The sequence below is a fragment of the Sturnus vulgaris genome, chromosome 10 (genome assembly GCF_052056855.1).
Source record: "Sturnus vulgaris isolate bStuVul1 chromosome 10, bStuVul1.hap1, whole genome shotgun sequence".
NCBI classification, from domain to species: Eukaryota; Metazoa; Chordata; class Aves; order Passeriformes; family Sturnidae; genus Sturnus; species Sturnus vulgaris.
The window spans coordinates 20,986,151-21,000,732 of record NC_142252.1 but is presented as its reverse complement, the minus strand read 5'-3'; the positions used below and the strand labels follow the sequence as shown (position 1 = coordinate 21,000,732).

Sequence of the window (14,582 nt, the reverse complement as noted above, 5' to 3'; positions counted from 1 at the left end):
AGTTAGTACCTGAAAAAGAGGCTGTGGGTTAGTATCTGGCAGTTCATATTTTAGCTAAGGAAGAATTCTCATATCCTGGAATGTGACCTGGCTCTTTGAGTCGTGTCTGATGTTTTCTTCCATCAATGTTCCCAATTTGCAGGAAGAAGAAACTGTTTGTGTTCAGACCTCACTTTCTTTGTATTAATCAGCTTTACATCCCCTGGGGGAGGAGGAACTGGGCTTTAGGAGGGGTGTGAATGCACGGCTAATAAATCTATTCGAAGTAGGATGGATGAACAAATAAGCTGAAAAAGTGTGTGAGGGCTGTTTCCAAAGGGTTTGGCTTTGCAGTGAAGTCTGCCAGTCTCATGGTAGATGTCTTAACTCTGCCTGGAGAGCATCTTTGTGAAATACTGCCAAAAATTCCTGCCAATGGCCGTACTTTTTAGCCAATACTGCTGCTGGTATCATCTCTGGCGGGGCTGTACCAGACCTGACAAATAGAGGAAGCCCTTTTTTATTTATGTTTTCTTGTTCTTTTGTTTTTTCCTTTCAAGCGAGACAAGTGTAGACATGGCTGTAGTGACAAACCATTAATAAAGCAAAAGGAATGTATCTGCAACACTTTAAATAATGACACGTAGCAAATAAATGTCAACATATTCGTTGTTGTGCCTGGAATGGAAATATTACCAGGAAAATATGTTGCTTCAAGCTACAGTATGGGGTTTCTTTTCCTCAAGAAAATAGTGTCAGTGTGGTGCTTAAACTGTTAAAGCTTGGCTTTCAGATTCAGATTAAATGAACATGTCATTTGTTTGGGGATTGGGGTTTTGTTTTATATGGGTTTAAAACAGTTTCTACGAATATTTTGTTCTTTACAAATATATTTTAAATGTTAATTATATGTATTTGCACACACAACTATAGATGCATAAATAAACTGCATGTATAGCAAAAATAGTTGGAGGTACAACTGGCTATTGACTAAATCAGTCTGTTTCCATTGAAGACTGTTCATTCATGTGCTCTCTGGTGTTCATTATTGGGCTCTTGCAGTCCTTTTCTTAATCCCAAGAAGTTAAGAAATGGCTCAAAAACCTCACATATTCTCTTCTTCCTTGTTGAACAAACAGAACCCCCAAAAGTGGAATTGCACTGCCCCACTTGTCATCCTCCACCCCTGAATCCCAACACCTGTGAATGTTGTTGTTGGACTTGGATCTTCCTTGAATTAAAACCTGAAACTGTGAAGTAATGAGAAACAAAAGCTTTAGGATGTATCCTAACAACAGCAACTGTATCTCAGGCTTCTGGAGAAATTCTGCCCTGTAATTGAGTCTTGGATAAAAGGAGGGATTTAATTTAAAGGTGGATGAAAATATATTGCCTCTGTTTATAGCTTGGTGAAGTGATGATTTAAAAAATGGTGTTTTCTCACAGATGAGAACAGTGGAAAGAGCTGTGAGAGTTGTGCTAAATTTGGTACTGAGTTAAATTAAAATGCTGGTCTTGAGCTGTGTGGCTGGAGGTCACATTTCCAGGTTTGCACGTCTTCTGAACAACCCATGCACTCTGTCTTCTGGTTCTGCTTAGATGTGAAGGGGCCCTTTTGATGACAGTGAAAAGACAGATGTGGTTCAGTCTGTGTGGGCACTACCATCACTTCTAAATCACACAAGGGCTCCTCCCCAGGAGCTGGAGGAGCAGCTCTGGGTCAGGCTGATGTTCCTGATCATGAGGCTGTGCAGGTGATGGGATTGCAGTGAGCTCTGGAAGAGGTTGATGAAAATGAAGACAGTGTGTTTCAACTGAACTAATAATTTAGTTGTTGAACTAAAAAAGAAAATAAAAAAATGAAGTCTAGCAGCATTTGGGGCTGAGGGGATATAAGATTTGCAGCATCCAGCATCCATAGAATGGGATGGCTCAGTCCTTCATCTCCTCTGGAGCCAGCTGAGTTAAACTCCTGGTTTATGGCTCTCTAGTTGTGTCCCGTGCTCTTTGCCAAAAATTCCCCTTTCTGTACTCTGGTTTACTCTGATCAGCATATTTTACAGCATATTTTTTTTCTAACTTGAATTTGGGATGTATACGAAATTATTCAGGATGACTTTGGGATTCTCTGGCATGAGGGGTACTAAGGAGGCTGCTGACCATGGGACTTGTGAGGTTGCTTTGCTTTGGAAAGACTTGTTGTGCAGAGGTCTAGATAAGCTATGTAATGAGATCACCCTTTTTATTCACTGGAGCTGTGTTATTGCCCCATAAACCAGCATGATGATACCTTTACCACTGAACTAAGACTTGTTTTTACAAGGCAGCTTCTCGTGGTTTTACTGATGCTCACGTATCACATCACTTAGCTGTGAAAGGGGGAGGGTGTGCTGGAAGTGATGTGTGATTTTTCACAAATCCTTACGTGATTTCATCATTTTCTGTTGCCCTTCCCAGAACGGGGTGTTCAGAACATTGAGGATGTGCTGTCCCTCCTGCTCCAGCTGAAGCCTTAATCCTTTTGGGTCATGATTAAGTGGAAGTCAGGTGTCTGGTCTTTGTTTTGTAGTGGCAGTTCACACTGTTTACAGGGCCCTAGAAAGAAAATAAAGGTGTTTGGCTTTGAAGTGTGGCTGTTGAGCGAAATTGCTGTGACATCTTAACCGTGCATAGTTCCAGGAGCTGTGGCTGCAAGCAGGGTGGTGATTTAAGAGCAAAACTCTGTCTCAGAACCTGCCTATTTCAGCAATGAGAGCTGAGGTTTATAATTGTGGGAAAGAGTGGAAATTTGGCTAGTTGGTTTTTGGAATTCTTGCATGGAAACTTGACTTCCCATGCTCTTCATCTAAGAGTTAAAACCTCTGTTCAGAGCTTCCTGTACATCTGTCACAAAAGCAGGGCTCAACTTAAATACCTGAATGGCAGGAGTACCTCCTGAAGTTTACAGCAGGGTTTCTGCAGGCTCCTTACCTGATGTTTTGTCTTGCAGGAAGTCCGTTGAGGAGAATTCTCCATGAATGTACGTCACAATGATGATGACCGACCAAATCCCGCTGGAGCTGCCGCCGTTGCTGAACGGGGAGGTGGCCATGATGCCTCACATCGTCAATGGCGATGGATCACAGCAGGTCAGACCCTGGCTGCCCCAAACAACCTCCTTCTGGGGCAGCAAGATATTTTTCACTTTGGGGAAAATGGTTTTGGGTAGCACTAGGGAGCGCAGGGCATTTCCTGGGATGTACAAATCTGTCGTAGCGCTGGAAAGACATTAAAAACAGTGATTAAAGTGTACTGTTAAATTGAGTGTATTTGTTTGCATGCGTGTTCATTGAAGTAAAAATAGTTGAATTTAAACAGTGGTTATAAATGCTGCATATCTGAGGGCTTTGCAGAAAGTTAGTCTTACGATTTACTTGTGCTCACTCTTGTCCAGATATCTTACATTTGTGTGGGATTTTAAGTTTTTAAAAATGCTGAGAAGAGGAAAAAGTGGACGTAAGAAAAGAAATGGAGAATAGCAGTGATGTCTACTATTCTTTGCTTACCTGAATATACTTTTCCCAGCAGTGTACTACCCTGTGCTTCATTATAAGAAGCAGATGTGAATTTTGAGTGGGTTTTTGAACAAAGGCAAGTTTACAGTTGCTGTTTTTGTTGTCTCTGGGAGATAATCTCTAATAAGCTTGATCAGAATGATCATAAGACCACAGCGATGCCTTCATGTCACGATATAGCCTGGAGGTTCAAGCTGGTGGGTGGTAGGTTCCCAAATATGTCATCTGGGGTCATGGTGTCTCTATGGAGAACATCCACCCTGGCAATATCTTTGTGTTGCTCAATTTGGTTCCCTCCTCACATGAGATATTTTAGCAAAGTATTGTAATGAAGGTAGAAGCAAGCTGTTCTTCTTGAATCAATATAAAAGGTCGTTCTGTTACTTCTTGTTCCCTGGATCATTTGTTCCTCCTTGCAAGCTGTGTTTTGAGCTAGACCAACCTCAAGAGGAAGAATAATTTCTGCTTTCCATGTGAGCTTCTAAATCTTTTTGGTTATCTGGACTCTCATTTTGATGTAGATTTTCATTGTTGTGCTTTGGTGTTGGTTTTTTTTTTGTTTTTTTTTTTTTAAGTAATTTTTACAAAGTGTGCTTTGACTCGAAAAAAAGAATGCTTTCAGTGGCCGTATTTACCAAGTCCAATATTAGGCTTAGATGAAGGAACAGTCTTATTTATACTGGAAAGGATAATTGTTCTTTAAGTATACATTTTCTTCCTTGCTGGAAGAACTACTTATCAGGTCAGACTGTCCTGTCAGTGGGTCCTTCTGTATTACAGAAAGAACAAGCGAATTGTTCTGAGCCCTCCTTTGAGATGGTGCTCTAAGCCCAAACTTTCAATTTCCCCACCTTTGATGATTCAGCAGCCTGGCTTGGCAGATGCCTCTGTTGCCTTTAAAGTAGTTTCTCAGCTAATGTTTTGCATTAAAAAGCATTGCAGGTGCACTGGAAGCACATTGCTTCTTGCTCTTGCTGTGTTATGCAATCACGACTCAGTCGAACAGTTCTGGGCCAGGTCCCTCTTCTGTGTTTGCTGGATGATGCTTTTAGATCTCATCCCCTTATCTCTTGAAGTGCCTGTAGCTGAAATGCCAGTTTTCTATAGAACTTTTTTTGGCCTCTAGTCTGGATGTGCCCTCATCTGTTGCAAAGCTTAACTACCTCTATGCTTCATCATTTTCATCCTTTTCCTGAAAAGTTTGGGTGATGTCTTTGCTTTTAAAAAGTACAGTTCTAAAATTGGAATGGAATTGGAGTAAATGCTTTCTTTAATCTTTGCAAATGAACTATGTTAATTGCTCTTAACATGGTTTGTTGTAAGGTGGAAACAAATGTGAAGTGTTTGTTGAAAGAGATTTATTTTAGGTACTTGTAAGGTGGGAAGAGCCTGCAGGATAGATTCACATAGGAATGACTTCCTTAAGAAAGGTGGTTTATATGACTGCATAAATAGGTTCTGGCTTTAGGAGGATACACATCTACAGGGTGTAATTACAGTCTCCATTAAAGCTCACAGCAGAGCTGGTGGAAGATGAGGTGTGTGGAGTTCCCCAGGCTGCAGTGGCCAGCAGGCAGCCCAGTGCTTTGGGGCTGACAGAATGGAGGTTCTGATGGGCTGCTCTGGGCACCCTGGCTGCTGCTCACCCTCATGTGTTACTGGATTTGTGAAACCTCAGCTGTGCCAGCACCACAGAGCTGCGTTAGGAGCTGTGCCTGGAAATGCTGAGCTCCAGGGAAAAGCCTTTCCTCAAAAGACCCGTTCTTATACACGTAGGATAAAGCAGACTGGAGCTGGTGAAACACCTTGGCCTTGCCAGCAGCCAGCTGGAGAGTGATGCAAAAGGCAGATCTGCCAGTGAGCAGCCCTGCAGTGTAAGGCAATTGCATGGGAACATGCCCTTGCTTTATCTTCTGAGAGTAAGGGCTGCAGGAATGTCTCTGCCTGCTTGACAGTAATCCCTCTCCTCTAGACTACCCAAAATGGCATTTCTAGCACTGACTTTTTTTCTTTTTGTAGTTTCCCACACTTTATTTCCACTGCTGCTGATTGTATTTAATTCTTTCATGTTGCTTCCAGAGCTGTTTCTGCTTCTAATCCACTTGTAACTCCTTAGGGGATTCAGGGAGCAATAATTAACCTTTTGGTCCAAGAATTTCAGTGGTTTCCTGTAGGTACTCCACTGCAAGCTCTAAAAAGCTTGGAGTATAAAGTGGAGGGGCAGCTAGCTGTGCTACAGCACATCTGTACAGAATGTTGGGCTAATTAGTTAGGGAAGTTTTATTTCAGCTTGGTTCACTCATTGCACCTGCAGAGGTGCAGCAGGTTTTCTGCTTGCCTGCTCTTTGTAAAGCTGTGTTTACCAACCCTGTGGTTTCACCACTTGGCTTAAGCTTAGGCACTCAGATAGTGCTGTGTGTGCTTGTTCTTCTCTTTTAGGGTCACAGGCTTTCAGTGGGGGAGACAAGAGTACAGCTGAATGAGGAACAGGATTTGGTACTTTCCTGTAGCATAACAAGTCTGTGCACCTTGCAAACAACTGAAGGCACTTTAGCTGGGTTTTATACAGAGCCACAGCATTTGAACTGAGTGAATGAACTTTCAGCCAAAATTTAGTTATTTTTTATGGTTTCTTGATTTATTAATTTATTTTATTTTTATTGGTTCTTTGGCATGCATGTTTTAAGGTTTGATAAATTAGGAGGTTCAGGATCTGCCGCTTCTGGGTTTTGTTGTAAAGAGCACTCGTGGTAAACTGACTGAATTACTTCATGCCTCTGTTAATACCTCTACTTTTTGTCCAGTCAAAAAAAAGGTTAAGGATAGACACTATTTTTGAAGTATTCATTTTAAAAAGTCAGCTTTATTGTTTAAGATGTAGCGTGTTCCCTGATTTTTCTTACTGAAGAGATTCTGAAAGTGTTTAGCCTACCTGCTCTGTGAGCTGAGGGATGTGTTCCTGAGAAGAATATTGCACACAGAATGGTGTGAGTTCCCTGGTCCTTCCTCTGGGATTCTCTTGGAAATTTATTGGGGCACAGTCTTTTAAAATAGATAATTGAATGGATACAAGTGATTGTTTTGTTTTTCTGTGTTTTGTGGTTTATTTTCTTTCCCCAAAAGATGCAATGCATTCCCTAAGTTATGTCCTGTAGAAATCGTAAATACAATCCATTTTAATGGTTTAAAGCAGTTGTGAGGAACCTGTGACTGGATCCCAGGTGTTGCCAATGATGTTGTGTTCCCCAGCTGTATGAAGCATGATGTATCTCATGGAAGGGGAAATTCACCACACTGGAAAATGTTTTAATGTGGGGTTTTAATAAGCCTTAGTCCTGCAAGCAGCTCTTTGACCTTAGTGAGGAAAATGCTTTAGGTGTGCTCTGAGACTGAATTGCATCACATGGATTCAGGAGAATGTCATCCTGCTCACTGTGAGAGGCCACAGAGCAGCTGGAGGATGATGGCCTGCCTCCAGTGTGAATTTTCTTCTGTGGGCTTCAACTCTTGCATAACTAAACCAGCAGTGTACAAAAGAGATGTAGTGTAAGCCCTTGGTCCTTGTCAGGTGGAATTTCTGCCTTTGCATGAGAGTATTTCCCCACAGTGTATTTGCTTTTATATTAGAGAGGTTTGGATTGGAAGGGACATTAAAGTCCATCATTTCCACCCCCTGCCATGGGCAGGACACTTTCCACAATCCCAGGTTGCTCCAAGCCCTGTCCTACCTGGCCTGGGACACTTCCAGAGATGGGGCAGCCACAGATTCTCTGGGTACCCTGTGCCAGGCCCTCCCCACCCTCACAATAAAGAAATGTTTCCTAGTATCAAATCCGAAACTTCCCAGAGTCAGTTTGTTTATTTCTGAACCTGAGCTTATACCTGCATTATCTTTGTGAGCACTTCTTTAGTTTCTTACCCTGCTTCTCCTGGCCATGAGAGTTGGATAGTGGGAGCAAGGGAGGCACGAGTGACACGTGCTTGGCTTGTCATGAAAACTTAGTCTGGATGTACTCTGTGGGATTATAAATATTTATAGTAGCTATGCAACTTGGTAACACTCATCGCTCAGCAAACATGACTTTCAGTAAAATAGAATAGCATTCTTAAATGCAAAATAAATGCAAAAAGAGCATTATGGAGGTAACAAGCTTTCTCTGAGGATGCAGCAGGTACAGCTGGGCTTTAGGACCAAGTGGATTAAACTGCTAAATTAAACATCCGAGTAGTTTTTAGGGGAAAGTAAAGTCCTTTGGGATTGTGCTGCTGACGCCCTGCTCCCAGCTGTCACATGCTGCAGCTTTTTGGATGGGAGGAGGCCAAGGACTGAAAGTGGGCTGGGGTGACCTCGGACACGAGTCCACACCCTGGAGATGCTGCCAGCCAGCAGCCAGGGCTCCAAGTGACCCTTCAAGTTCTTCTCCTGCCGTCTCATAATTGTGCATGCTTGGGATGATGAATATTGGAAGAGGCATAGCACAATTAAAGATCATCTGGGTTTGTTTTCATTAAAATAGAGATGTTATCTTTACACTTTTTTTATTGCTTTCCTCAGATTTTTTAATTAAAAGCTTTAGAAGCGAGGCGTTCTCATGAAGATCCCTTGTGTGAAAGGAGAGAGGGAAGCTGCGTTCCAGGCTGCAGAATATGATTTTGTTGTTTATTTATTTTTCCCCACATCCTCATAATGGAATTAGTTTTATTTACTTAATGCATATAAACAAAAGAAGTTGCAGTGTGCTTGCAATTATTTGTCCCAGGCAACTGGGGCAAGTCAGGGGTGTTGGCTGGAAGGTGCCCCGTGTATAATACTCAACATGTGCTGGCTTTAATGGTTTGGCCTGAGCTCTGCATCTCTTTGGTCAGTGCTGTGCAGTTGTGAGCTCTGGGCAGTTGTGTGCAGCATGCAGGGACTGGGTGGTGGGATGGGTAATGGGGAACACCCCAGTACTCCAGCTTTGGGAAAGGAGGAGCTGGGGCTGGGTTGCAGCCTTTGGAAGGATCTTGCCAGAAGAGCCTGGTTGCTGCTCCTGGGTCTGAGGCCACTTTGGTTTCGTGTCCTCCTTTTGTGCCCAGCCCTTGCTCCACTGTTGACCCACATCAGTCACACCTTGGCTATTCCTGTTTGCTCTTGATATTGCTGCTTTCCCCCAGCAACAGCCTGTAAATGTTTTCTTTGGCTCCAAAGGTGGCTGATTTGAGCATCTGTCAATAAGGAGTTATTTCCATATCTATAATATTTTAATAGAAGCTACTGTAGATAAATCCCAGGCTCTGCCCACAGGCTGGTGATGGGGGGACAAAGTTATGTGGCTGCTGCTCTACAGGAAACAAATTTGTTACTGGAACAATTTGTCTTAAAACCCCATGTCATTAGGCCAGGATGATGCTGCTTCATTCTGACTATCAAAAGCAACAGCTGTGATTGGGGACATCACCTTTTTTTAATGCAGAACCCCAAGGAATTATTATTAAGGGACAGCTGCAGGTGTGCTAATGTGGGCCCTTGTGCTGGTGATGGATCCCTGGGACAGGAATTTGTAAATCTTCTGTAACTGGGGTAGGCATGTGCCTTGTGTAGGAAGAGCAATCTGTCTGTCCTGCTTTAGGGAAAGGATGGAGCTTGACGTGCAGGGGGCATCACTCTGAGGGTCTATTTTGAGGAGCTGGACCAAGTTCTTCCAAAGCTGTAAAGGTGTGCAAGGGTTTCTGATTTATGCTAATCAAATTTGTTAGTAAATAACGAACTTTAGGGCTGTTGCTTTAGACACGAGCTGATGAAATATTTCTGTGATTCTTGGCCTCTGTGTTCTGGTTTCTTGTTTATTGGTTGTTTAGGGGTTTTTTATTAAGCTGGATGACATTGCATTGCTCTGCGCTTCTTTTGACCCGATGCCCATGTCCTGTGATGGATAATTCACGCCTATTCATAGCAAAAGAGCACTTAAATGCTGTCACTTAAATGTTGATTGTTCGGAGATTAGGGATGGAATGGCTTTGTGCCTTTTATCTTTTCTGAACCATTTATTGTGCTCTGTATGCTGGATCAGATCCACCCTGATCAGTGCTCCCTGAGAAATGATTGTTGCAGACAACATAATGGCTTTCATATGTCATTTTCTGATTTCCAGCTTGTGCTTTAAAAATGTTGGTGGAATAATGGGTTTCTGTAAGATTACTGTAATTCAAAAGGTCATCTAGGTAATAATTATCTTATGCATTTGGCTTAAGGAATTCAGAAACACAACATGAATTCAAATTCTCTCTTTCCAGATTGAATGATTAAATTCTGCATGCAGATGTCCCAGAATATAAAGACCAGACCTAAATTTAGAGAGAGCTTTCACAAAAAAAGTTGATTAATCTTGGTACAAATTGAAAATTTAATTTATATCTTGATTGAACTTTTGACAAAACAGTTAGCAGAAGTGTGTTTAAAGTATTTCAGTGAAAGTTTCAGCAGCAGCAAGGTGAGATAATGGTCTCTAGTTCCCAATGAAACTGTCAATTTAAGAAAGGATTCTAAATCATAGGTTTTAAACCCATTGTTTCAGACATCTGAAAATTAATGAAGATGCTACAACATACTGTGAACTGGGACATATTTTGGTCCTTTTTGGTCCTTGTGTGATCCCATCATCTGCAGGATTCAGCAATGGGAGTGATTGTTTTGTTATTTTAGAAAGTATTATATATTAAATCTTAAGATTAATTAGCGATTTAATATAAATATTATAGTATTTAAGAAAATATTATATTTGTTGATAAATAGTTTATTATTAGTTCTGTGTGCAACTGTTGAAATGTGTGTATGTGCCTACAGGTTTTGCTTAACTGAGATCTGCTATGTACAAGACTGAAATATAAATTTTTTGAGAACATAACGGATCAACTCTCCTGACAGCAAAAAACACTTTTATTCCTGTGAACTTGAAATCCCATTATGGGTTGGTGCTGCAAGTTGGAGTTTTTGTACTCTCTGTTCTCATATGCCAGTGGTCTGAAGATTTATGTCCTTAGCTACCAGCATTTGGTCAAGTTAAACACACCCTCAAGATTTTGGTGTGGAACTCAAAGCCATGATTCTCACCTCTGTTCAGTTCGGTTAGGTCTTAATTTCAGTTCCTAAAATGTAGATGAGTAGGTGGGTTTCAGATCTCTGCCTGCTCCTCAGTCTTGGACCCATAAGTGTAATATGTCAGTCTGTTCCCTCCCTCCCCACCCCTTCCAGAAAAGAGGTAGCACAGTTACTGTTTTGGGAAATTTTAGTTTTTGGGGATCACAGTGAATCAAATATTTGTTTATTCTTCTTTCTGCAGGTCTTTTTGGTTCAAGTTAATCCAGGTGAAACCTTTACAATAAGGGCTGAGGATGGAACCCTCCAGTGCATCCAAGGTAAGAGGATGCACAAACAGTGCATGAGCATTGCTTTGCTTTGTGGAATACCTGTTCTGTCATCTCCTAAAACGTGATATGCAGCTCTGAAAATGTACTGAAGCACTGGGGAGTGAGAACTTGCAGACGTGGCTGCTCTCTGTTTTCTAGGAGTTCAGTATCTCAGAATGAGTCATGCATTTCTTGGAAGTCCAGGAGGATTTCTCTCTTCTGTTATTTATCAGTCTCATCTTGCAGCCTCTTTGCATCTTTGCTGTGACACCCCCTCCATTTAAACAGTGGAGGAGTGGGTGGTTCTTGCTTGAAGTTTCATCCCCATGGAAATGATGAATTAATAGTTGTTTGAGATAGACGTTACAGAAGCTTCCCTGAACACCATCCAGGGTTATTTGGTCTTGATGAGCAATAATAACAGCAATTTAAAGCTGCTTGTTGAGATTTATAGCCAACATGCTGTGTGGTAAGAAATTGGTCCATGTGGCAATTAACAGAGGAATAAAGCTGACTACTCCTTTTATTTGAAAAGAATGCTTTATTCTGGCTTAGTACATGAAAGATTTCCATTACAAATATAATTATGACCCCATTTATTTATAATTTTGTTCATGCTCAAAGCGGTGCTCAGACAGTGTATTTAAATGAATGCAACTTGAAACCTCATGGCTCTATATTCCCAGTAATTTAAGGTGTTTGTGCCAATGGGACTTGTTTGGTACTCATCAGAAGTCTTTCATAAAATTGATTTAGAATTTCCAGCTTAAGATTGTCTCCTTTTATTTGCTATAGCTGCAGTGTTGACTGCCAAGGCTCATGTTTATTTGTATACACCCTTGCAATTTGGCCTGAAAAATCGTGATATTCTTTTCAAGCTAAAGCTTCTGATACTACTTTATTGTAAAATATTTTTACTGCTGAACTGTGTACATGCTTCAAACAAAGGAAAGCACCTGTGTTGCTGTTGTATTTTTGGTTTTTTTTTTTCTTTTGGTAAAGCTGCTCATACCATGCAGTTGTGGAACTTAATAGTGATCCATTGCAGAAAATCTGTTGTAATCAGTATGCAAATATAAGATTTGGCTTCATGACAGTTCTGGTTTTGAGCTCTGTTATTATAGAAGACAGGCTTATTTTGTGTGCAGTGTTTCTGGAAATTACACACCTCCTTGCTTCACGAAACTTGGTGTCTTTTTTTTTTCCTCCAGTGATAGACTTTTTGGTATGTTTAAAGGTTATAAAATGTTTAGTATTTAGAGGTGGATGTATTCCCTATACGTAGGGCAGCAGTCAGACAATAATGATGCATTTTCCAGTGCTCCCACACTGCACTATGATTAGCAGGATAAGGAATAATTTTAGCACTATGTTAAGGCAGTATGAAAGTCTCTTTTTGGGCAGTGCCTCTCGCCTGGTAGCTCCCTGTGGAATAGATGATACTTGCTTTTTCCTTACTGCCACGTACTCAGGGCTATGACATAAGATGTGCTGCTGAATATTCTGAGTGTGAAGGATTGCTTTATTACAAATTGGGTGATTCTCCTGAGTTCAGGGAGTGAACACTGTTAATAAAAAACTTGAGATGTCAGGCTTGGTAACACTGAATTCTTCAGGATATACGAAAGTTCTTCCCCTTTGGCATGTGACCGTTCTGCAGGGACAGCTAGCTTTGCTTATGCAGATTTTTTTTTTTTTTTTGTGTGTATGACTTTTTGAGCAGTATAAAGTCTGCAGGTTATGCTCCTGGAGCCAGTTCTGGAAGTTCTGTGAACCCCACTTTGTGTCCAGAACCCTGTTTGGCTGCACAGCTGTGGTATATCTGGTGATGATGTGCTTTAGAGGACTGAGGCAAAAACAACAGAGAAGAAGATGACTTAGTGAATCTTCATTTGTCTTATCAAGGTTGGAAGAAAGATGCTTGCTTGAGTAAATTCTCTATGGAATATCCTCTGTTTCAAACGCCCTGAAGTGTAATTAGCCACTAATTGAGTAATCACTGTTTTAAGCCAGAAAGAACAGATGCACATTTGAATGTTTCTGATGTTTTGGAGTGGTGGAGAAATCTCAAATACAAAAACTCTTTTCCAGTTCCTCGAAGTTGCAGCAGTAAGATAATCAGTGAAAACTTTAAAAATAATAATCCCTAAATAATAAAAAACCAGGAATACTTATGTATTTGTAACTGAGGATGCAAGGTGTTGCAGCAAGTGCTCTCGTCATTGCTGGGTTTTTTTGGGTTTTTTTTGCATGTAGTTGAAGATGGCTTGTTTAAGACAATGATTTATAAGCACTGTAGATGATGGTGTGGACCTGGCTTAGGCAGCTCTTGGAAATTATGGTGGCTGGGAAAAGTTCAGCTGGTCAGTGGGCATGGAGAGGGTCTGTGGTCTCATTGAAAGAAAGATTTAAAGAGAAAAGAAATAAAATAAACTCACAGTAAATCTGATCTTCTGGAGAAATCCAGCCCTTAAGTGCACAGTCCACATGGTGAGTTGTTTAGGGAAGCATCTGAACAGTTCCAGGTGCTCTCAGCAGGAGTTGTGCTGTTGTCCGACTTCCTCAGGATTTGCCTTCTCCATCCCGTGTGATAGAAGAGATGCTGTGGCATGTGACTTTGGTAGCCTTTGTAACAACAACAGCCAAATAAAGGAATAAAGAAAAGGGATGTTGGGGATTGACTAATTTTTTTTTTAATAGTTTCTAGAAGCTGGATCAAGAGGAAGCCTGTGACCTGAGGCTGAGTGGATGGGAGGCACGTGGTGCTGCCCAGCTGGGCTGTCAAACACCCCAGGGCTTGCTGAGTGCTGGGGCTGGCCACCTGGCCTGTGGTATGGAGTGGAAACATAAAGCACATCCTTTATTCATGTGTGATTACATGGCCAGCCTTTTGTTCCTTTTAGTCCATGTGGGTGTTAATGACAAATTATTGGTGTGCTTCCTTTGGGATTTCTCTGCTCACCCAGAATGAGCCTGAGGCTCTGACTGCAGAGCTGCCCCTCTGGGTGGCTCAGGGGAGACTGATTTAGGGTCTTCATTCAGTGTCTTTGGAAGATGGAACATGTGTTTGTGCTCTATCATCAGTATTTTAAAAGCTGCTCTTTATATAAAGTTTGACAGATATTAAATACTTCATAAATATGTCAATACTTTAAATGCTTCATTTCCTTTTCACATATTCACATTTTATTTGTCAAAAACTCAGGACTTGACTAGCTAGCTCTGCAAGAAAAGGACGAGGGCAGGGCATATCCTCAGCCATTTCTTTACTCAGCTACTAACTACAGATCTTTTATTTCCTTTGTATGAAAGATTGCTTCTAGCTAGTGCTTTGTGGTTACCACAATAAATGAAATATGGAGCAGAGTGAGAGCCTGGATCTGTTAACTACAGAATGGAATTTAAACAGAACCCTAAATTAAAAAAAATAAAATTATTCTGCTTTCTAAATTTCAGAATAAATAGATCTCATTGAAACTGACATGTTCAAGAAACTCAGTTTCCCTAGTGGCTGGTTAAAGATGAGGTTTTTTAGCCAATACCTTAAGATCTTTGGTAGGAACTTTTGTTGCTGCCTGAGAGTTTTGCCATTCACAATTTAAAAATTCACTGTTTGTGCACAGTTTGGGGCAGTGAAGCTGCACTTGAGACTCTGTTCAGAGC

The 14,582-nt window shown here is 41.2% G+C and overlaps 1 protein-coding gene across 2 annotated transcripts in view; it reads left to right on the top strand.

Annotated features, from left to right (window-relative positions):
- The window catches only part of FNDC3B (fibronectin type III domain containing 3B), a 185,807-nt gene that overhangs the window by 33,874 nt on the left and 137,351 nt on the right, over nucleotides 1–14,582 (top strand). For both annotated transcript variants that reach the window (XM_014887063.2, XM_014887064.2), the window contains exons 2-3: nucleotides 2,969–3,107; nucleotides 10,853–10,928. In XM_014887063.2, coding sequence (XP_014742549.1) covers nucleotides 2,997–3,107; nucleotides 10,853–10,928 — 187 coding nt within the window. In that variant the 5' untranslated portion in view covers nucleotides 2,969–2,996. The remainder of the gene's footprint in view (nucleotides 1–2,968; nucleotides 3,108–10,852; nucleotides 10,929–14,582) is intronic.